The sequence below is a fragment of the Engraulis encrasicolus genome, chromosome 20 (genome assembly GCF_034702125.1).
Source record: "Engraulis encrasicolus isolate BLACKSEA-1 chromosome 20, IST_EnEncr_1.0, whole genome shotgun sequence".
Lineage (NCBI taxonomy): Eukaryota > Metazoa > Chordata > Actinopteri > Clupeiformes > Engraulidae > Engraulis > Engraulis encrasicolus.
The window spans coordinates 27,396,287-27,421,051 of record NC_085876.1 but is presented as its reverse complement, the minus strand read 5'-3'; the positions used below and the strand labels follow the sequence as shown (position 1 = coordinate 27,421,051).

General features: G+C 42.8%; 2 protein-coding genes across 3 annotated transcripts in view; one reads left to right on the top strand and one right to left on the bottom strand.

Annotated features, from left to right (window-relative positions):
* The window catches only part of ext1c (exostoses (multiple) 1c), a 146,971-nt gene extending 142,290 nt beyond the window's left edge, over positions 1-4,681 (top strand). For both annotated transcript variants that reach the window (XM_063185704.1, XM_063185703.1), the window contains exons 9-12: positions 214-300; positions 1,332-1,492; positions 3,214-3,385; positions 4,358-4,681. In XM_063185704.1, coding sequence (XP_063041774.1) covers positions 214-300; positions 1,332-1,492; positions 3,214-3,385; positions 4,358-4,543 — 606 coding nt within the window. In that variant the 3' untranslated portion in view covers positions 4,544-4,681. The remainder of the gene's footprint in view (positions 1-213; positions 301-1,331; positions 1,493-3,213; positions 3,386-4,357) is intronic.
* A 2,607-nt stretch (positions 4,682-7,288) lies between these two features.
* On the bottom strand, positions 7,289-15,576 carry zgc:114119 (Mediator of RNA polymerase II transcription subunit 30-like). The gene is made up of 5 exons (XM_063184886.1): positions 15,451-15,576; positions 13,668-13,904; positions 12,153-12,311; positions 9,114-9,203; positions 7,289-8,267 (listed from the first exon to the last, which is right to left on the bottom strand). The coding sequence occupies exons 2-5, from the start codon at positions 13,902-13,904 to the stop codon at positions 8,175-8,177; spliced, it is 579 nt and encodes a 192-aa protein (XP_063040956.1). The 5' UTR covers positions 15,451-15,576; the 3' UTR covers positions 7,289-8,174.
* Between the last annotated feature and the right edge of the window lie 9,189 nt (positions 15,577-24,765).

Sequence of the window (24,765 nt, the reverse complement as noted above, 5' to 3'; positions counted from 1 at the left end):
TTCTCTCTCTTTACTCCTCTCTCCCCCTCTCTCATCCTCATTTTCCATCTGTCTTCATTGCACTCTTTCTGTCCTGTTCACTTTTTCTCTCTTTCTCACTATATCTGTTGCTCTCTTCCTTGCTCCCCCCATCTCTCTCTTTCTCTCTTTCTATATCTGTTCTCTCTCTCTCTCTCTCTCTCATTCTGTTTGTCCTCATTTCAACTTCTGAAGACGACAAGCCGCTTCCTCCCACAAGTCGCCATAGAAACGGAGGCGGTCCTTAGTCTGGATGAAGACACAGTGCTGCTCACCAGCGAGGTAAGTCAGTCAGTCACACACACACACACACACACACACACACACACACACACACACACACACACACACACACACACACACACACACACACACACACACTGCTCACCAACGAGGAAAGTCAGTCAGACACACACATGCACACACACACGTACACACACACACACACACACACACACACACACACACACACACACACACACACACACACACACACACACACACACACACACACACACACACACACACACACACACACACACACACACACTGCTCACCAACGAGGGAAGTCAGTCAGACACACACACACACACACCGCTCACCAGCGAGGTAAGTCAATCACACACACACACACACGCACACACACACACCGCTCACAAGCGGGGTACTGTAAGTCAGTCTCACACACACACACACACACACACACACACACACACACACACACACACACACACACACACACACACACACACACACACACACACACACACACACACACACACACACACACACACACACCGCTCACCAGCGAGGTACGTCAGTCAGTCAGCCACACACACACACACACACACACACACACACACACACACACACACACACACACACACACACACACACACACACACACACACACACACACACACACCACTCACCAGCGAGGTAAGTCACACACATACGCACACGTGCGCGCACACACACACGCACACACACACATGTATGCGCACAATACGCATACACATAATTCACACACGCAACACAACTTTTATAACCTTCACAATCACTAGACGACACCAGCGTTTAAAATAAATAGCCATCATTAATTCAGACAGTAATGGATGAAGTCATTACCGCCGTCTGTGCTGGTTTTAGAATTGGTGCGCCAGTTAAAACTCTTGCCCCGTTAAAACCTTTGTCTTGTTTCATTATATTTTTGCAAGAGTAATGGGGCTGGCCTCATCATTTAGTCTTTTCTTGTAATGAAAGTTTTTTTGTAATTAATCTTGTGATATTTTTATATTTTTGGGGTTTTTCAGGTCAACTTTGCATTTCACGTGTGGCGCAGTTTCCCAGAGAGGATTGTGGGATACCCTCCCAGGAGCCACTTCTGGGACCCGGTGAAGCAGGTGTGGGGCTACACCTCCAAGTGGACCAACGACTACTCCATCGTCCTCACCGGAGCCGCCTTCTACCATAGGTACTGTAGTGTCATCTAGAGCAGTGTTTCTCAACTGGTGGGTCGCGACCCAAAAGTGGGTCACGGAGGGGTCATGGGTGGGTCGCAGAGCCTTGGTGTAAAAAAAAACGTAATTCTAAAAAAAAAAAAATCCAACTTTTCCTGCAACAATTTACAACTTTCATTTTGATAGGCTAGTGAACTCGGTGTCATCTGTCGTCATAGATACAATCTGAATGTTTATGCGAGATAGATAGCGTGCAACCAGTCATTCGAGTCTTGGTTACATTTTGAGAATTGCATTGAATTGACTTGAACGCTAAAAAATGGGTCGTCACTGAATGAGAGTACAAAATGGTGGGTCCCAAGACTGTTCCAGTTGAGAACCACTGATCTAGAGGCTTTCAATATGCTAACCAAGATCAATCATGAAGGCGTAGGTTAGTGTTGCTCAACAGGGGCGCTACAGCCCCCCAGGGGGCGTTGGGGAGCCCTAGGGGAGCGTTGAGAAGGACACAACTGAATGGCTTAGTCACCATTGGGGGGCATTAGTCTATTTCATTTTTCAATACTAAGGGGGGTCATTGGCAGGCTTATGATGAGGGCAGGAGGCGTTGGGAGGCTTATGAGGAGGTCAAGGGGGCGTTTGTTCAAAAAAAAGGTTGGGAACCACTGGCGTATGTTGAAGCCGCTCTCTACCATAGGTAATGTCATCAAAGGCTCTCAATATGGTAACCAAGATCAATTATGAAGGAGGGTAGAGCCTCCACATCCAAAACGTCTGACCAGGGAGCAGCACAACCAAGTAAGAGGATAAAAAATGAAAAAGGTCTGTTTCAACCAGGATTTTTCTGCTCCCACATTTTTTCTCAAAATGTTTCTGGTAAAAACCCTTCTTCCGACCTTTACACCAGAAACGTTACAGAAATACTATTTTTAAAAAGTGGGAACAAAACAATCCTGGTTGATGCTGACTTTGTTCTTTTTTTTATCCTGTCACTTGTTTTTTTTTCTTTTTCTTTTTTTTTTTTACCAAGATAAACCATACCTCGTGTGGTCTCCTAAATGGCTGTGAATCATCACTTTCCATTGAACTCCATTCGTTCCCCCAGTCTGTTATCTCCTAATGGAACATGGCTGCTATAAGATTACAGCTTAGACAGCACATGGATTCCAGAATAAATGTGTGGACCGTCTCTACCGTATCAATCGTCTCTGGTGTAATCATGTCTATTATGTTTACATACGCCTAAGTGACATTACTCTTTTTTTCATATCCCAATTCACCATTCTCAAACAAATTAGTTTAGTGCTGTAGCCTGGCTAATGCCATCTTGTGTCTGCAGTCCACTCAATTTCATTATTCATCAGGCTATGTGCCTGAAGTAGCCCATTTGGTGCAATTTGTACCAAAATATTACTAAAATATAGCGCTCTCTGTAATGGCCTTGTAACTGCTGGCATTGATGGCCATTAACTACATACAGTAATTACCCTGCTTATTAAGGCCATGAATGGATGGCCAGTACTTGCCCTGCTTATTATCCTGCTTCAAATAATGTTTTTGGATAATTTCAATATAATAATAATAATTTCAAGAAAGCTTTCCACTTGATCATCCCCCCTTCCACATCTTTCTCTCTTTTCCTAACTCTTGTTATTTCTCTCTCCCTCCCTCCCTCCCTTCTCTCTCTCTCTCTCCCTCCCTTCTCTCTCTCTCTCTCGCTCTCTCTCCGTATCAGGTATTACAATCACCTGTTCTCCCACTACCTGCCCCACTCTCTGCGGGCCCTGGTCGACCGCACCTCCAACTGCGAGGACATCCTCATGAACTTCCTGGTGTCCAGCGTCACTCACCTGCCGCCCATCAAGGTGGCCCAGAGGAAGCAGTACAAAGAGCTGCCAAGCCCACAGGTGAGAGAGAGAGAGAGAGAGAGAGAGAGAGAGAGAGAGAGAGAGAGAGAGAGAGAGAGAGAGAGAGAGAGACTGAAAGAGAGAGGGGGAAAGATGAGAGAGAGAGAGAGAGAGAGAGAGAGAGAGAGAGAGAGAGAGAGAGAGAGAGAGAGAGAGAGAGAGAGAGAGAGTGTAGCCCTGATAACATCTGCCTCATCCTGACAGCCAGGGCTGCTACTGTTCTGCCACTGAGCAGACTATCTATCTGTTCATCTGATAGCTTTGGCCTCTGGACAAAGGGGAAACACGGCAAAAAGCTGTGACATTGACACACACAGGGGTGAGGTTCAAAGAATTGAAGTCTAAATTGTCAAATCTCTTAGACGGAGGGGGCACTATACCTGAGTCTTTTCTCCATGCTGGTCCTTATTTGGATCTGTATCCAGGTGTTAGTTTTCCCCACTCATAATTTCGAGTTGGATTTTATTTGAAAAAACAAAGGAGATATGCACTCAGCGCTTCTAAATTGACAACCCAGTGCAACCAGAGCAGGACTAAATAATAAGTGCAAAGGGAAAAGAATCTGGTGCCACACGGAGTTATTTATTTTTTCAGTACAGTAAGACTAACGTTTCGACATGCGTCTTCATCAGAGTCCTTCTGTTGATCTCTGATGAAGATGTTGTTTTTGCACGATTTTGCACTCGCACCCCCAGATTTGGAGTGATGGGGAGGCATCACATTGCACTGAATTAGTAAGCAGGCAACATAGCACTTAAAGAGTCTTATCCTTTCTAACATCCTGCCTCTCCTCTGTCTCTCTCTCTCTCCTCCTTCTCTCTTTCGTCTTCTTCATCCTCCTACTCTCCTCTTCTCTCTCTCTCTCTCCCTCCTCTTCTCCATCCTACTCTCCTCTTCTCTCTCTCCTTCCTCCTCTCCTCTTCCTCTCTTCCTCTCCCTCCCTCCTCTTCTCCATCCTCCTCCTCTCTTTAGGGAACGAAAATGGCCCCGTGGGCCAATCCGGAGCACTTTACCCAGCGCCAGGAGTGCGTGAACACGTTTGCCAGTTGGTTCGGCTACATGCCCCTGGTGCACTCGCAGTTCCGCCTGGACCCCGTGCTCTTCAAAGACCACGTGTCTGTCCTGCGCAAGAAGTACAAGGACCTGGAGCGCGCCTGAGACGAGAAAGGCCTGAGACTGACTAGAAAGGACACCCACAAGAGCGGCAGCCAGCCTGGCAAGAGGGATAAACCAGACAGGCAGATGGACGGGGAGACTGAAGGGCGGGGTGGTTGAATGGGCTGACGCGTTGAAAGAGAGAGAGAGACAGACAGACAGACAGACAGATAGACAGAAAGACGATCGAAGCCCAAGGTATACAGGAGTGAAGGTGGCAAGATGGTCGAGGTGAAAAATAAAATATAAAAATGTCCCCATCCGCTGGATCAGGGACCAATCAGGGGACCAGAACTGCCTTGGGTGGACTGCTCCGCCCCTTACAGGAGTCTGTGAAGGCACGGGATTGGACAAGAGAGGAGAGGAAATGGGTGCGGTCAGTCACCCTTTCCCTTCCTTTCAGCAGGCGCATGATTGGTTCTCCATGCTTGACGGACAGAACTGAGAAGCAATGGGAATCGTTACAGGGGCTGTGAATGCCCAGATAAGTCCTGCTACTGCTGTTGCTGTTGCTGCTTTGAACTGAAGGAAAAAAATGAAATGGTGTGAGATTTTTTTGTTGTTGTTTTTATCACAAATGGACACCATATTGTCTGGTGCTATGAAGTGAACGCCATTGAACAAAGGGGAGGACGAAAAGGGAAATTCACACAAAAATGAAAGAGATGGCCAACCGTGAGGTGGTTGTAACTGCGAAGACCAATAAAAACATTTCCTAAGTGCATCTCTCATCTTACCTGGATTGGTGTGGTTTTATTTTTGATTATTTATAGATTATAATTCTGCCAAAATATGAATAACTTGGTAGGTGAGAAAGTGGATCGCACTCGGGTTCTTCTTTTCTTCTATTTATTTTTTATTATTTACATAGCAGCAGAAGTGTAGACAGACGTTTCGGCTGTTGCCTTCGTCAGTGACTCCTATGTAAATAATAAAAATAAGAAGAAGAAAAGAAGAACCCGAGTGCGATCCACTCTCTCACCTTCCAAGTTATTCAACTGGAGACGCACCACACGGAAGAGCGCGGTGTATCTGAACTGCCAAAATATGAATAGAAATCACTCCACTTTCCTACTGAATTCTACTACATGTTGAAAACACTAACAAAAAAAACAGTCAGGAGTATTCAGAAAATGTTTGAAAGTTTATTGAAAAAAGTAAAAAAAAAAAAAAAAAAAAAAAACCATTAACTCTTCACTTTCAGTGCTTGCTTTACAAAACATATTTTTCAATTCCTAAACTAGATTCTTAGTTTTTCAAGAAAAGGTTTTTTCTTGAAAGGTTTTTTCAAAGTAAGGTAAACAAAACTGTTGGGGTGACGTACACGGTAGCTGAACAGTTTGATATCCTACGCAATGCACACTCACACACATAATTATCTCTCTCACGGTCACACTCTCTCACACACACATTTACACATTTTAATGTGCACATGAAACCATTAGCCGTCATGTCGTACATGCATAAAGACAAGAAGTGCCCCGCCACAAGAGTGTACAGCAAGATCAACCGTCTCTAGAGTTTGCCAAGGCTCAACTTCTTTGGAACAAATCCAGGCAACATGATGAAAGCGAAAGTGAAAGAAAAAGTGATGATCCCTTAATCAGGTGAGGAAGTCTGTTAAAGGGGTATGCCACTATTTTGGGGCTTAATACAGTTAAAATCATTGGCTGGGGTTTATAAAAGGTGGTAAAGTGTCTTATTTTTCATGTTAAGCGTTGTCTTGCTTTAAGACAAGTTAAAAGAGGGAGTATGTCGCTAAGCTAGTGAAAGTCAATGGATCACTGTAACATGTAGCATGCTACACGGATCCATTGACTTTCACTAGCTTAGCTTAGCTAGACAATGGCTTACATGAAAAATAAGACACTTTACCACCTTTATAAACCCTGGCCAACGATTTTAACTGTATAATGCCCCAAAATAGTGGCATACCCCTTTAATGAGCGCAATAACATGTGAGGAATATTAGGATCTTAAAAAAGGAAAGCTGGCAGCCTTTGGTTTACACACAAATTCTTTCATAATAATGTAGTCATATTTCAGCGGCAGAACGCTGCTCCACACATGTAAACGGAATATTCCGGAACATGTTTTAAACTAAATACTGACAATATTCTGTTTCAAATTGTCTGTGCATGTAACTGCACTCATATTTAAAAACAACAAAAGACAGTATGCATCAAAGATAAACAGAGAATTTAAAAAAAAAACACTGGAACCAAATGGAGTGGATCAATTGGTCATTTGATATGCCATACTGTGTCCTACATTTTTCATATGTCTATCATGGCTAATCTGACTAAGAGTGAAAAGTCTGCTTCAACCAGCATTTTGTATTTGCCCGAAACGTCACAGAAAAATACAAAATAAGTGGGAGCAAAGAAATCTTGGTTGAACCGGACTTTCACTCTTTTTTCACTTTGTTTGTCTCAGGTCAGACGTTTTGGATGTGCAAGCTTTTAAGTACGACTTCAATTGGTGAGAAACGGCCTTCAACTGGTGTAGCGCCTCCTCCTACAGATCGAAGCACTGAACCACAAGTCTCAATCCCAGCTCAGTCTTAGAAAACAAAAACCCTGACAAATTTGACCCAATCAGCTCTGAACCAGCTGATCGTAATTACTCAAACACAAGTAGACCAGTAGTTAGGTGTGTGTGTGTGTGTGTGTGTGTGTGTGTGTGTGTGTGTGTGTGTGTGTGTGTGTGTGTGTGTGTGTGTGTGTGTGTGTGTGTGTGTGTGTGTAGGAAGGAAACTGGCAGAGTTTTTACAGGAGTAAGGCTCAGACAACTGATGGAAAACATTTCACTGTTCATGGACTGTGTGTGGGACAACTGAAAGCAAACTGAGCTGATGTGGCACCATCTTCAAAAAAGGAATGGACGGTGTGACTTGAGGTGAGGCGAGGCGAGGTTGCATGCAGGTCGGCAGGCAGGTGAACAGGTGAAGAGGTGAGGTGGCTGTAGCCAAGGCAGGCAGGTGGACAGCTGAGGTTGCAGGAACAAGGTAGGCAGGCAGGTGGACAGCTGAGGTTGCTTGTAGGAACTAGGTAGGTAGGCAGGTGGACAGCTGAGGTTGCTTTTAGGAACAAGGTAGGTAGTAGGTAGGTAGGCAGGTGGACAGCTGAGTTCACTGTGGCCAAGAGGGGTAAAGGAGGGTGGGTGGGGGTGGGGGGTGGGCGTGTCACTGTGTAGACCAGGTGGGCAGTCCAGATCGATGTAGTGTAGTCAGGGCTCTAAAAATTAAACACCTGCCAACAGGTCAAAATGCTGTTGAAAATTCAGTTTAGCTAGTAGCAAAGAAAACTTACTTGCCATTTTGACTCATAGTCAAGAGTGTGTGGCCAGTAAGATTTAACATCTACCTGCCAAATTGGCTAATGATGACAAAAAGTTAATTTATCGCCCTGGTTGTGGCCCAGGTAGGCAGGTGGACAGGTGAGGTCAGCATAGGGTCAGGTGGACAGGTGAGCATTTCTCAAAAGAGAAGTTGTTAGCCTGTTAGCAACTTCGGTAATGGCCAATGGGAAAATGCATTGAAAACAAGAAAGTAGCTAATGTAGTAAGCAACTTTGGTTTCGAGAAATGCACCCCAGGTGAGGTCAGTGTAGGGTGAGGTGGACAGGAAGTGAGGTCAGCGTAGCGTCAGCATGGCGTTGACGTCCCACAGCAGGTTCCTCAGCTGGTCCATGAGAACCTTCATCTCCTGATTCTTCTGCTTCACCTTCTGCACACAGAGATAAGAACCGCAGAGGCAAATGGTGTCATAAATATTTCCCATAGCACAGAAAGAGAAGGAGGTCATACCAGAAGTATGATCTATGCATACACTATTTCATCAATCGTTAGTTGACTGACCTTATCGATCGACTTATGATTCACTGATGAGCGGCATATTCCCCCTAAAATCTCAAAGTTTCCAGAAAAAAACTACTAAATCTTAAGATTTTAATAACATTTCTATTAATTCTATTGAAATTCTTTAATCCAAAGGTGATTTAAATATTCCCACTATTCACACACCTCTTTACATGCCCATTTCACCTGGGTCTCTTGTGAGTTGAATTGGTGATTAATTGCGATTAATCTCTTTTAATCGATTAACACCTTACAATTGATTAATCGATTAATTGTTTGCATCCCTAACGCATACAGAACAGAAGTACATAGCGTCAGGTTGTCATAATAAGTATTCCCCATAGGAAAGAAACAAAGGGACGCCATGCGGAACAGAAGCATTACATTACATTAAACTTAGCTGGTGCTTTTATCCAAAGCAACTTGTAGCTATTTTACAGGATATTGGTTACAGTCCCTGGAGCAATGTGGGGTCAGGTCCCTTGCTCAAGAGCACTTCAGCCATGGAGGGAGGTGTGTAGGGAGAGGTAAGGGTGGGATTCAAACCTGCAACCATCTGATCTTAAGACCACCTCCCTAACCATTAGGCCACGGCTGCCAACATAATAATAAGTGTCTCTCAGGAGGAAATGATATCGTACCAGAAGCATGATCTATGCAAATAAATAAAAGAAATGAATAAAAAAACATTGAAAATGCGATGTGAAGAACAAACCTCCAGCATTTCTCTCCTCTCCTGCATGACCGCTGGACTACAGGGCTCCACCGGTACAGCAGCGATCTCCTCACCCACGTACGGCACCAGCTGCAAGCAGGGGGAAGTCTTGTTAAAGGGGTATGCCACTATTTTGGGGCATTATACAGTTAAAATCGTTGGCCAGGGTTTATAAAGGTGGTAAAGTGTCTTATTTTTCATGTAAGCCGTTGTCTTGCTTTAAGACAAGTTAAAAGAGGGAGCATGTCGCTAAGCTAGTGAAAGTCAATGGATCCGTGTAGCATGCTACAATGCTACACAGAGCCATTGAGTTTCACTAGCTTAACGACATATTCCCTCTTTTAACTTGTCTTACAGCAAGACAACGCTTAACATGAAAAATAAGACACTTAACCACCTTTATAAACCCCAGCCAACGATTTTAACTGTATTAAGCTCCAAAATAGTGGCATACCCCTTTAAAGGAACAGTCCATCCTTTTTTGATCTTCACATACAGTCCCAGGAAAAAGTTTGTACACCCTTTGAAATTTCTTACATTTCTGTCAAAATTGATCATAAAACATGGTCTGATCTTCCCGGAAATCTCAAGAAGGAACAACCAGAGTCTGCTTTAATTAATTCCACCCAAACATTTACATGTTTTCATATTTTTATTGGTCATAAGGCCATAACATTCACAGGAGAGCAGGGCATAAGTAAGTACACCCTTGCATTAAGTAGGTTTTAACCCTCAGTTAGTTGCAATATCATCAACCAGACTTGTCCTGTAGTTGCAGATCAGATTAACAAAACAATCTGTTTGTATCTTGTCTCCCTCTTCTTTAGAGAACTGCCTCTCGTCAGCAAGGTTTGTGGGATGTCTGGAGTGCATAGCTTTCTTGACTTCATGCCATATAATCTCAATTGTTTTTGTCAGGGCTTTGACTGGGCTATTTCAGAATGTGTATTTCATTATAATGAAGTCATTCCAAGGTCGATTTGCTTCTAAAGTATGGGTTGTTGTCACATTTCAGGACCCATACTCTTGTGTGCTTCAACTGTGTGACAGACTTCCTCACATTTTTTCTGTAAAATATCACAATAAATTTGAGTTCATTGTTCCACTGATAATAGCAAACTGTCAAGGGCCTGAGGCAGCAAGGAAGCCGCATATAATGATGCTCCCGCCACCATACTCAGAAGAGGAGATGTAACCAAGAATAGCTAAAAATGGGATTAATTCTGCCAATCTAAAATTAATGGGGTTTCTGACCAAAAAAATATTGCTGCACCTTTGAGGTTTGCGAAAAAGCATTTATATGCTTCATAGAATTACTGCAAAATATTCTGTAGACCAACGTTGAAACCAAAGTTGAATTGTTCAGGGGAACACACAATGTCATGTTTGGAGGAGAACTGGAGAACCACACCTTCACCAAAACATCATCTCCACCTTTGAGTATGGTGGCGGGAGCATCATTATATGCGGCTACCTTCCTGCCTCAGGCCCTTTTCAGCTTGCTATTATCAGTGGAACAATGAACTCAGAAGTTTATCGAGATATTTTACAGAAAAAAGTCAGATAGTCTGTCAAACAGTTGAAGCACACAAGAGTATGGATCCTGAAATGTGACAACAACCCATACTTTAGAAGCAAATCGACTTTAGAATGGCTTCATAATAATGAAATACACGTTCTGGAATAGCCCAGTCAAAGCCCTGACAAAAAACAATTGAGATTATATGGCATGAAGTCAAGAAAGCTATGCACTCCAGACATCCCACAAACCTTGCTGACGAGAGGCAGTTTTCTAAAGAAGAGGGAGACCAGATAAATCCAGATTGTTTTGTTAATCTGATCTGCAACTACAGGAAACATCTGGTTGAGGTTATTGTGACTAACTTAGGGTTAAAACCTATTGAATGCTAGGGTGTACTTACTTATGCCTTGCTGTCCTGTGAATGTTTACATCTTATGGCCAATGAATATATGAAAACGTGTAAATGTTGGGGTTGAATTAGTTAAAGCAGACTCTGGTTGTTCCTTCTTGTGATTTCCGGGAAGATCAGACCATGTTTTATGACCAATTTTAACAGAAAGGTAAGAAATTTCAAAGGGTGTACAAACTTTTTCTTGGGACTGTATTTGCAGTAATTCCAAGTATTGCATATGTGCATGTGCTTATCCTTTTCTTCTCCGTGTGTTCAGCACTTAGATTGACGTTACTATTAGCACAGCTGAGCACGGTCACTGGAAGTAAATTGAATCCTTAGCATCAAGCCACAAGGACGGAATTAAACAGTCTATTTGCACTGTGGTGAATTTTATATTCATTTTTAAGTGCTTCATAAGTACACTTCATATTTTACCAGGGCTTAACTACATATAAGCAATTTCCTGAAATAAGACTAACTGTTCCTTTTAGCTTTTCTCATCAGAAGAACAACAGTGGAAACTCGTGTAAGTTACTAATCAGTCTAGATAAGTAAGTAACGTACCAACCTACACACAGATAAGTGAAAAGTAGACACAGAAACTACAGAGGGTCTGACAGACTGAGGATTAAGCTGTACCATCACAGCAGCGATCACGTGTGACACACTTTTTGAGCAATGTTGCTGACCAACAAATATGTCATTGGGCACTTCATTCGTTCCCAAGTAGGGCTGCACAGTATATGGAAAATGTATCGTTATCGCGAGATCACAGCTTGCAATACACGTATTGCAAAAGTTGTGCACGTATCACAAAAAGTTTTTAAATTTTTATTAACAGCAAATTTGGTGAAAAGATTTTTTTTAAATTATAAAAATGTTGACATTTTAAGTTGATGCTGTATATTCGCAAAGTTTTATCCTGATAAAAAATAGTGTTGGAAATAAACATTGCTCTTAGCTGTTATATACATGATTAAGTGTAGAATGGTAAGTAGAGAGGAGAAAATATATGTATTATATATTAAATATCGGGAGTAATATCGAGGTATACATTCATGTTACCGTGTATCGCATATTTTTCTAATATCGTGCAGCCCTATTCCCAAGCTGCACTGCCCACCTCTCCAGGGGCCTCCTGCAGGTCTGTCGTCATCTCCACACAGCGCTCGTACAGCAGCCTCAGCTTGCGGAACAGCAGGGCCAGCTGCCGCAGGTGCTCCTGAAGCTTCCCAAAGCGGTCCTGATACGCCGCCTGACTCTGGGTCACACCGTTTGGCAGCTGGAAAGTGGAGATGTGACAGTGGCTATGTTTACATGTCATTTTTAATTTCAGAATGAATCATTCAGAATTAAATAGTGCCGTCGTGTTTAATTTGACCTTTCATTTAATTCCGAATTGTGAAGTGTTTACATGAGGTTTTCAAAGGGGAATTAAGCTTTATTCAGAATTAAAGTGAGTTAATTCTGAATTAAATGTCTCATGTAAACGTAGCACAATAATTGTGTGTTTATATGCAGGGATGTACAGGAGTTAAGCAAAATAATGGAAACACCTGTAATTTCAGAGTGGGAAGTTTCATGGCTCAAGTCGACCAGCTTGTTGGCCAATCTTCATTAATTGCACATTGCACCTAGCCTGGGCACTCCCATACTGCCTTTAGTTCTACACAATCGTTTCGATCTGAAAGACACTTGTGATTAGGTCTGGTGGTAACCAGGCAACATTGCACCAGTAAGGTGAAGTGTGAAGAATCAATTAGCAGGGTAAGAGCACAGTTTTGCTCTTGTTGCAATGTTGCAATGCACACACCATAACCGCAGAGATACACCAGCGGCGACGCGATTCAAGCGACAGAGTGTAGCAGCAAGCGATACGAGCGATTGAGGAGACAAGAGTAGGTCCGTACAGGCAGAAGGCAAAGCATTCAAGCATTCCCATTGGCTGTGGTCACTGACCTCTTTACAGTCATTGGCTGTCGCGGCTTGTCGCCGAACCGCGTCATAGAAAGTTGAAAAGATTTCAACTTCAAATTGTCGCGCTCGTCGCGCAAATCGCTCTAGTCTCCAGAATCGCTTTTGTCTCTCGACTCAATACAAAGTCAATTACTTCCGTCGCTCGACTCGCTCAGATCGCCGCTGGTGTATCTCTGCGGTTATGGGTGACATATCAGTTCAAAAAGGAGGAAATCTTGGTGCGCGTGTAACTGTTGCATCTTTGACCGAGACAGCAAGTCTTTGTGATGTAAGAGCCACGGTATCCAAGGTAATGTCTGCATACCAAAAAGAAGGATGAACACCACATCCAACAGGATTAATTGTGGACGCAACTACGAAAAATGAGGCTATATCGTAGCGGCACCACGAAGCATGTAGTTGATGTTTCCCGAGAATGGGCTCCACTCAAATTAAGTCAAGTCAAGTGTGGTCAAGAATGTCAGTTCATCTACGTAAAAATACAGTGAATCACCCACATATTGAATAAAAATAAAGCACACCCATCGCACTAGAATGCACTGAAGTTGCTTAAATAAGTGTTGTATGTTTGCTCCTTGATTTTACTTCGACCCCCTTACACCTTTTCACTAGATTTAACCTACGCCTATGTGAATGAGTAATTATTTCACTATCAACTCACCTGTGTGGCTCTCGCTAGTTGGAAAACCTCCATGGTGCGGCTAACGATGTCCTGGACGGTCTCTTGCCCGATTCGGCACAGGTACACTGGGGAGATTTCTCGCAAAGCCCCCTGTGGAGGCCCAGGTGGTTGCTGCTGCCCACCAGTGCCCGGACCAGGACCAGGGTGCATGTGAGGTTGCTGCTGGGAGGGCATACTGGCAAGACTAGGGCCCTTCTGAGGTAAGGAGGTGGCCATCTGAGGGGGAAAGAAGAAATACTTTACTTAGTGAAACTGTTAAGGAAATTAATTAAACTAATTCATTAGGTCAGACCATGGCAAGTTGATCAGAGTTTACAATTGGCTTTCGAGAAATGCAAATGCAAACACCCCATTTTCAGGTGTCGTTTATGACCTTACAGGCTATGTTTAGACAAGAAACCAGCCATTTTAAAATATAAGTTTTTTTGATATTCAATTCTTAATTTTTCAATATATCATAATTCATATTCTGAAGGTTGTTGTGTTCCATGCTGTGTGTGTAATGTGTAGAGCCAGACAAGAGCTTTCCAACTATACCTCAGACATCCTTTTGTGACTTACACTGACTGATATAATCAAGGCTGAATGCATAGTGTCCTACCCTCACATGTAAACCTTTGATAGTCTGTTTCTCCCTTAAAGGGACACTGTGTGAGATTTTTAGTTGTTAATTTCCAGAATTCATGCTGCCCATTCACTAATTACCCTTTTCATGAATACTTACCACCAGCATCAAATTCTAAGTATTCATTATGACTGGAAAATTTGCACTTTTCATACATGAAAAGGGGGATCTTCTCCATGGTCCGCCATTTTGAATTTCCAAAAATAGCCATTTTTAGCGGCAAAAATGACTGTACTTGGACCCCACTAGAAAATATTTGTTTATTACTCATTAAACTTTCATGTAAAGATCAAATTTGGCAATAGGCAGCCCAATTTCCATGATCAGCATAGTTGCAGTACCCTTTTTGACCATTTCCTGCACAGTGTACCTTTAATATTGGTGTCAGATTCACAAAAATGCAGTTCTGGGGTGCTACCTTGCTACTAAACAGGCACAGCCAGTATGATTGAAATCCGTGTCAGTCGGGTCCCAAAGTGTCTGATATCACGTGAAATGACCCGAAAGGAAAAAGTGAGTAGCCCTGGAAAACATGTTCCTCGCTTTGCATCCTCGATCTCTCTGGTCTCTCCTCCCACAAAGGCCCCTTTTTAATGGGCAGCACAGAAGGAATTGATAAAAAAAACACAGGGCTAACATTGTTTCCCATCATGGGACCTTGAAAGTATCTTCCTAGACACATAGTTTGGAACATTTGGAAAGGAATAGAGAGCAACAGTATATGAAACAAGTAGGTCTACAGAAGTGAATAGCCTATCAAGCTAAGTCTTTGTTACAGATTACAATTATTTCTACAGATTAGAAACTTTGATTTGTTTGCTGTTGAAAATACTCACTGAAACATGCCATATCATGAACACTACCAGGGACCGTGAAAAAAGAACCTAGAAAGTCTTTGTTTTGACATTACCGTGCCGCTTGCAACACTGCAGGGCTAGTATATCTCCTGCTCAAGCTATGCAATCAAGAATAGAATCTGACAATCGCACCGACATTGAAGTTTTACGTTCATAGGTTTACAACACTTTCACCTTCTTTCACTTTCATTCATTCGCTGAATGCTAACATGTTGCTAAGCTAACCTGCTGAATGAATGAATACCGTATTGTAACAAATGTGCGCTCCTTTTAAACTCACCTTGGCAAATTATGATGGGTATTTCCTTACTGAGTAATCCTTATACACTTGATACGTATTTCAACACCTAAGTGAAATCTACAGACAAAAAGCTTTTGACAATCTTACGAGAGCATCAAAACAATGTTTGCACCATTTTTCAAACAGACGTGGGTTTTTCTGACGACATTTCCTCTTTCCGCTTGTTGGCTAGTGCTACTTCCATCCTCCTCCAGAGAGCGACAAACTCACTAAACAAAGGGGCATCTCTCTCAGACATTTGGGGACTTAAAAGTTTGCAAAGACAGCGCGTCCCGAAACAGAGTGAAGGTCGGATAATATAGGCTTAGCTATACTACTAATAATTCGTACATGAAGGCAGATTGTGATGACAAACTGTGTGAAAAAATGCCCTTTTTCCATGTGTGTCAGGCCAATTGGCAGGTTTGTGATGGCCTGCTTTCTAACATTTGCCACCAAGTTTCATCCCTTGTCAATTTATCATACACATGAAAACACACACACACACACACACACACACACACACACACACACACACACACACACACACACACACACACACACACACACACACACTGATAGTCACATATTTCAAGTGTGAGTTCGTAATCTTGAATATTGAATGCTGTCTAAAGCAGCGGTGGGGAACCTATGTCTCGAGGGCCATTTGCCATTGTCATAAGCCTGCCTGTAGGCCTAGTTCCCAGTAGGTACTATTTTTCACTGCAGTGAAACACACAAATGACTTGTGAAATAGTTCTTGCATAGCCCCCCAGAAATGAGTAGTTGCGCCCCTGACTGTCAGAGATCGACACTGATTATCGTCAAATCAACACGAAAAGATCCCTTAGCGATATCACTCACTCACACACACACACACACACACACACACACACACACACACACACACACACACACACACACACACACACACACACACACACACACACACACTTCATGTCATTTCAGTCGAGTTTCAAACCAAACACACTCAGATATTCTATCTCTCAGGAAGCTAAACAACAGTGCCTTCCATTTGTAGTCAGCAACAGTGCCGTGCCTAAATAAGGTTGGGAAACACTGCTCTACTCTACAAATTCTCTGTCTCTCTGTCTCTGTCTCTGTCTCTGTCTCTGTCTCTCTCTCTCTATTTCTCTCTCTCTCTCTCTCTCTCTCTCTCTCTCTCTCTCTCTCTCTCTCTCTCTCTCTCTCTCTCTCTCTCTCTCTCTCTCTCTCTCTCTCTCTCTCCAAGCCCCTCATTACTCATGCAAAGCATCCCCTAAGCCCTTCAAAGTTGCATTTGCATCCGCGTGCTGGTTCCTCCCACATAATGCCAGAGTATCACACCAGCAATTCACTGCCATCTGATAAGGCCATTTTGCAGCCCCAAATGAAATTATATGTAAAACTAAACAAAATGACTTGTGCCACCTCGGGTGGAGGGCATCACGGGCGTGTTAGCTGCAGTTAAGGCTCATCAGGCAGGGACGTGCATCGTAGACAGTCATTCCCAAACTGGGGGTCAGGACCCCTAGGGGGGTTAGAAGTACTATGGAGGGGTCGTGGACAGAGGGGACTTTGCATAAAAATGAGAAATCCACAGCTAACATAGTTTCATAAATTGGTTAGTATTAGCAACAGTATTCACTTGTCAGGTCAATAGAGGTTTTGTTTGTTTTTCTGTGAATTTCAAGCAATATTAACAGACAAACTAGAAATGGAAAAATATTAATGGACAAAAAAATGCCGAAGTATATGGGGGTTGGGGCGGTTGTGCAAACATTAGGTCCAAAAGGGGGTTCACACAGTAAAAGTTTGGGAACCACCGCAGTACTGTATTTTATTGGGAGAATCTGAACCATGCCGCTCTGTTTGCATGAAGAGTCTTTTAAAACAGAGATGGTGTCATTGCGTTGTTATAAGATGTCAATTGCACAGCACAGCTTCATAAATGTGGTTTGCACGGTTGTTTGCATGTGTGTGTTGGTCAGGAAATGCTTGGGACAGATGGGATACCTGATTTCTTTCACCGTGCCCTTGTCTTCAACCAGGTGGACATCAGTACAACACACACACATTTATAGTGTATAGGGTGGCAAGTGGAACATGTGGTGATGGTGGTGGGGGGGGGGGTATTTATTATCACACACTTTTATTCATCAACCATTTCTAGATGATAATATCAACATAGACCACAAAAGGAACTTTCAAAAAGGGCCAGTAGGTCAAAGTGTCAGGTGCTTTATTATACCTGTGCCTCCCATGCCGAACTATAGAGCGTGAACCGAAAGGTCGCAAGTTTTAGTCCCAAGTGACGGACTACCGTAGGTTGATCTCAGTTACACATAACCTGACTAGAGTCACGCCATCTGGCTGCATTTCTCTAAACTCCATGTGAGGACGTTCCGGTGTCCTCATGTGAGTACTGTGAGTTAGCCTGATTATCATCAACGTTCAAATCTCTTCGAGACTTGGTCTGACCAAGAGCATAACAATTAACATTTCCCAAAGGGCATGGTTGACCTGCCTCCCTAGGTTTGCTTATATTTATTTTTTTACTGACAAAGTGGGAGGAGTTCCCGTATTTTTGGCAACACAGAAAGTACTTGCATTGCCCTTGACCTGACTAGATGCAACGCTGAAAGTGTTGCGTCACTAGGAGGGCATAGCCTGGCTAACTGTGAGTAGGCTAATTGAGTACTGTGAAAGTCAGAGTCGTTAAAGGGGTATGCCACTATTTTGGGGCTTAATACAGTTAAAATCGTTGGTCGGGGTTTATAAAGGTGGTTAAGTGTCTTATTTTTCATGTTAAGCGTTGTCTTGCTGAAAGTCAAGTTAAAAATGTCGCTAAGCTAGTGAAAGTCAATGGATCTGTGTAGCATGTAGCATGCTACACGGATCCATTAACTTTCACTAGCTTAGCGACATGCTCTCTCTTTTAACTTGTCTTAAAGAAAGACAACGGCTTACATGAAAAATAAGACACTTTCCCTCCTTTATAAACCCTGGCCAACGATTTTAACTGTATTAAGCCCCAAAATAGTGACATACCCCTTTAATGAAAGAATGAACCAATCAGGATCGCCGGGTGGGATTTTCCAGATGGGTGGCATCATGACTCCTTCTTCAAGATTTCAAGATTCAACATTTTTTGTATTTGTCCCGAAGGAACTTTGTCTTTGACATAACACACACCATATAACACACAACGCTGATACACATGATGTAAGGATTTTTTGATAAGGAGCCTCGTTCGAAATGGTATCGGTTGTCGTGAAGACAAAGGCGAAACGCACCAGCTAGTGAGGGTCAGGTTAAGTTACACATGCATCAAGGTCGTTCATGATGAAATTGTGCTGCTTTTGCTAGGCAGCGAGCATGCCCACTGCGTGCCGCATGAAGCATCCTGGTTAGAATTTCTGTCCAGGACGCGGCATATGGGAGTGACCTCTGCGCCGCTGCCATGTCACATGGTGTTAAACCATTGTGGGAACAAATGTTTTGCTAAACAGCGGCGCAGGCCGGTAAGAGCAACTGCTCTGGCATGGAACCTCCTCCATGCCGTCGGTAATCTACCCTGATTGGCATTCATCTATCTGACGCGAATTGCGGCTGTAGTCCACATGCTTGTGAGGCAGTTCACTCGCTGCTTCAAGTAGGAAGCAGTGTTTCTTATGTCTCGGGAAATCACGTTAGATATTTCTATGCATTTTGTTTGCCAAGCATTCACCCCCGCCTTTTTTCAGACCAAGCAGATCTCGTTTGATCAAGAAAATATCTGCTTGGTTGTGACCGAGCCTATTGAAATAATCAGGCAGCCATGGCCTAGTGGTTAGAGAGTTGGTCTTTGAATGGCTGCATATGAATCAGACCTTGCTAGTAGGCCTAGCCCTGGAGAATCTGTGGCCCTCCCCTTCCATCCATGGTTGAAGTTGAAGTGAAAGGATTTTCACTAATACCGTGTAATAAATCACTAATACCGTGTAATAAAGTCGCTTTGGATATGTATTGTATTGATGGATATGATTTTTTATCTTAACTCAACATAATTTCCAGCAAACTATCACAGCTCAGCAGCACTACAACACCATCAGCGTAATGGAAGGCAAAGGGGAGAGTTGTCCTGCAGGTCCATGGAGATGGGGTCCCAGAATACTAATGGGGTCTTCATTAGTAGTGGGGGCACTTTCTAATGACTTTGTCCCGGGCCTGGACAAACCTGTCAGCGTCCCTGTGTCCACTGTCTATCTATCTCATATAGCACTTTATGCACGTAACACAGTAGCAATGGCATTATAATAAAGTCATGCAGGGCTGACTCATGCATTGGCTTATCTAAATTCAACGGGACGGGAGCACTCTGTTCCAGGAACTACGCAGGGTGATAAAAGGGAGAGATAAGACAACTCACCTAGGCCCTATTCACAAAGCTTCCAATTCATCCTGCTGCGTATGTCAGGCTGGCCAGGCTGGCACGGTGTGTTGTCGTGTCGTTGAAGGAAAAGGCAAGAGAGGAGAAGAGTGCGTTTCCTTGTGGGTTTCACAATAGCCTTGAAATGATGCCCATTGTCAGGACTCTGATAGGGGACAAACACTGATTGGCTGCTTTTTAGTCAATTAACTAATTAATTAATTATTAATTCATTCATTAATTCTTTCATTACGTTTGATGGCATGAACTGATTTTTTTGAGTTTCAAAATACAAAGATGAAAAACATTTGAGGAATGAGACAAGAACAAAAGAAAATAGTTTCATTTTTCATTTCTGCATTTCCGACCTTGTTGTTAAAGACGAAATGAAGCAGTGACCTAATATAGGGGTCTATAACACCAGTAAGATAAGCCAGCAAATATATTTTTTTTTGAAGTCTGAAATTTAAGCCGTTAATAAAAAAATAAAGCACAAACACGTAACGTTTCTGTTAACGTTTCCAGCCAACAGCGGGTGACGTCACGCGAATGGTAGTGTACTATTCTAATGCTGTTATGATAGTAGTGAATGAAACATTTGGGCCTTGCGTGGCTGATTACTGATCATGGTGATCGAGGTGAGGACACAGCTTGATACAAATATTTGTAGGCATCCAAACTCGTGTATGCTTTCAGATCAATACCTGTGTAATGTGATGGGTTTGTAACAACATAAGTGCATGTGGGCCAAAGTCAGGTAAAGACGGGGTAAAATCTAGTCTAATGTCAGTAAACAACCCTGATGGAAGCAGGCAAACATTCTGGTCTAAGTCTGCTAACTTTAGCTTTTACAAATACTAGCCCACTAGCTTCCCTTGCAATGAAATTCTTTGTAGATGGACTATAGATTGCTTGACATGAACTTTTATGCGCACCGACTCCACCCTGCTAATTGAACCTTCACACTTCACTTTACTGGTGCAATGTGCAATTAATTAAGGTTGGCCAACAGGCTGGTCCACCTGAGCCACGAAACTTCCCACACTAAAATTACAGGTGTCTCAGTTATTTTGTCCAAGCCCAGCTGTATATAAAAAACGAGTATACGGAGAGGACATAGAGAGCACATAGAAACAGATAAGGAGGGAAGAGCACAGATGAATGGAGATATACAGTTGAGGACGATATTATTACCCCCCCTCCTGAAATTAGACATTTCTCTTGATTTCTCAGTAAGAATTACCATTATTCACCGTTTCTGTTATTCTGGAAACAAATACACTGATGGAGATAATGTTCAATGAGTTGAATTTGGATTTTTCTATTGTTACGATGAGTTTAAACAAAAAAGGGCAAAAATGACAAGGACAAAATTATTAGCCCCCTGATCATTTATTGTCAATATGGCGCCATTTATGAACCAAAACTGACAACAGGCTCTGATAAATTGCTACCTAGGTTGGCTCGTGCCCCACTAGGGATTTTGGCCCATTTCTTCACTGCAAAGTGTTCTAGCTGGTCCAAATCGCATGGATGCTGAGCATAGACATTAACCACAGACTCTCAGTGGGATTTAGGACTGGACTATGAGCGGGTGATTCCAATATCATGGTTTTAGTGTCCTTGAAGAACCTCTGAACTAATCTAAATGTATGCTTTGGGTTACAATGTTGTTGGGAGACCCAGCAATCCAGATTCAGACCCAGACTCCCTGTGTCTGAGGCTGAATAACAGACTAAACTTGATGCCCTTCCACTATGTGTAACTTTGGAAACTGCGTAGCCTCATTAGACCAAAGAAGCATTGGACACCTGCCTAGATGATTGTTATTGACCTGGCCTCACCTGGAGTTTTTTTCCCCCACCAAGAGAGACAGTTGTTAGGGCTTGTCATCATATTGGGCTTTGGGGCCATCATCACAGAAGAACCCCTTTACTAAAGGCAGTGCATATCAGAGTGTTATTGAGCTTTGCCTGTGAACATTTGAAAGTCAAAAATGAGTTTTGAACGTCTCTGCTTTCATCTGATGATATTCAATTGCACCTGCTTTGATGCATGAATTCTGCTTCTGTCAGGTGAAGAAAGGGATAGTCCTTGAATCGTTATAAGATGGTTTCCACAATTAAACATGGTGGTGGATGCATCATTCTGTGGCAGCCCTAGCCACAGGAAACCTTGTTTGGGTGTACGGCACCATAAAAACTGAAAATTATGATAGAATGTGGAAAGTGACCTTGCAAAAATATGCTCATAGAGGGAGTTAAGATCTTCACTGGATCTTTCAATAAGATAATAACCCAAAACTTGCATTCAAAATAGTTCAAATGTTCTTCAAGGATACTAAAACCATGGTCATGGAGTGGTTCAGACCTCAATCCTTTAGTATTTGAAGAGTGCTGAAAATGAATGTCCATCCTCAACATCCATGCAATTTGGACCAGCTTAACTATTTGCAATGACAAAAATGGGCCAAAATCCCTGGTAGGACATATGCCAACATAGTTAACAACTAATCAAAGTGCCTGGTGTCAATTTTTGTTCATAAACGGCACTGTATTGACTATTAATGATAAGGGGGCTAATAATTTTGTCCTTGCCATTTTTACACTTTTTTGTTTAAACTCATTGTGAAAATGGAAAAGTCCAAATTTAACTTATTGGATATTATCTCCATGGTGTATTCGTTTCCAGAATAACATACATTTATTAATAATGATCATTCTCAATGATCAATGAGGAGATATGTCTAATTTCAGGAGGGGGGCTAATAATATCGTCCTCAACTGTATATTTATGGATAGATGGGAGCAGCAGTGTACTACCAGAACTTCTGGCAGTCTAATCTTGTCGTTCGAAGCACGCTGACGTCAGACATTTTTATAGCGCCTGTTAACGAGACAGCTAAAAGTGACAACATCCGCTTCATAAGGAAATGTACAATCATTAAACTTTTTTCAATTGCTTTTTTCCCTGACATTAATATCAAGGAGAACTGACTTCACATATGTATGCTTTAGAAAACAAACATCATTTATATATATGCAACATGTTGACTCCTAAAATGTGAGAAACAACTTCAAGTTTGCTGTAACATTTAAACAGCACTGAGGTAATATTTGCTGATAAATCTGGTGGTGGTGACCACACATTCATGCCAGACATCCTTATCTAATCTTGAATATTTCAGGTCTACCCCTGGACATCCCAAGTATGTGCAGTCCTTTGTTTAAAGCAGCTTGCTGAAACACAGTGGAGGGAGACAGATGATTATTTCTCTTTACCTTTGACATCTAGACAGAATGGATAGATACCGTAGATCATTGACCTGAATTACGTACTGCATATGTCACTGAGAAAGGTAGATAAATGTAACACAGGTGGGAAGAGAGAAAAAAGTTCTCTTGACATCCACAAATACAAAAATGTAAACAGATCAGGCAGACGCTGTTCAAACTCAGGAAGTCGAGGGAATCGCAGGATGCATTCCAATATGTGACCTTGCATCCTCCACTTGTGCTTGTGGCCTTGTACCAGGAAGTAATAAGTTGTGATGACATCACTGACAACAGCATTATATTTCAATATCTCGCAAAACCTCAATTATAAAGTCAATTTCTCATTTGCAAACGGGATGGTGAATGAAGAATAGTCCCCCAAAAAATGTTCTGACTCGACTGACGGCGGGGAAACTGAAATTGTTTTCTCCACGGAGGCGGGGCATCAGCAAAACGTGAGGCCACAGGCACAAGTGGAGGACGCAAGGTCGCATGTTGGAATGCACCCACACACTGGGGTCATCGAGGACACAAACGAGAACAATCCCTCGTATGTTATCAATCTACTCATCTACTCAAATAGGGCCACCATCACTCACTGTCATTGTCACCTTAACGTGTGTTTTTTTTCACCCTCAGAGTTGTTCATTGATAATCAGCTCTAACAGGAGCTAGATAACCTCCACCGCCTTGACAGTGCTTGACCGCCTTGACAGTGCATCCTCTTCTTCAGTACCACACCTGCCTGTGCCTGCTGTTTTCTCCTCCTGTTCCTTCTTGATGTGTCCTATGCTCAGGGCTTGACACTGGCACCTGCCAACCGGCCAAATGCTGGTAAAACTTGACTGTGGCTAGTAATACTTTCAATGTCACTAGCCAATTTGGCTCGCATGTTCCTTATACATATATATCATCGTAGCCTACATTCTGTTGTTTGCCCCTTGTATATCAATTGTTTGTATTTAAGTTCAAGAAAAAGCTCAGTAACTCAGTTTCTATTTGCTTGACATATTTCCATGTAGAAAGCTATACACTCATCTTGCGTTAGCACCTCATCTGAGGTTAGATGTACACTATCATGATGAAGAGAAAAAAAACACTATCAAATCTGTGGCTAGTGGAATACCTGAATGGTTAGTGACTCGGCAAAACCACTACCCACAGTGGCTGATGGGTGAAAAAGTTAAAGTCAAGCCCTGCCTATGCTGTGGCTCTAATGGCGCACTTGTGCACTTCGGGCACGTTTCAGTGTGTGAGGGCGCGTATGCTGAAAATTCAGCACACTGAAAGTCCAAACTTTCCCTCGGCACTACGCACTAAAGACCTCAGTGTACTGCGTGCAGTACTATGCAATACACAGACAGCAGTGCACTGACACACGTGCGCTACTTGAGACACAGCATCTCTTTTTTCCTGCTATTCACATCTCTTCCCTGTCCCACTCTAATACAGTTCCCCACCATTTTATGGCAGCAGATGCCTCTCCATTAATGCGCAGGCTACTCTACTGTGCACTGTCTGAAGTGGGCCCCGTCGCTGCGTGTTCGTGTACGTGCTTGTGCTTGTGCTTGTGTGTGTGTGTGTGTGCGTGTGCGTGTGCGTGTGTGTGTGCATGTGTGTGTGGATGTG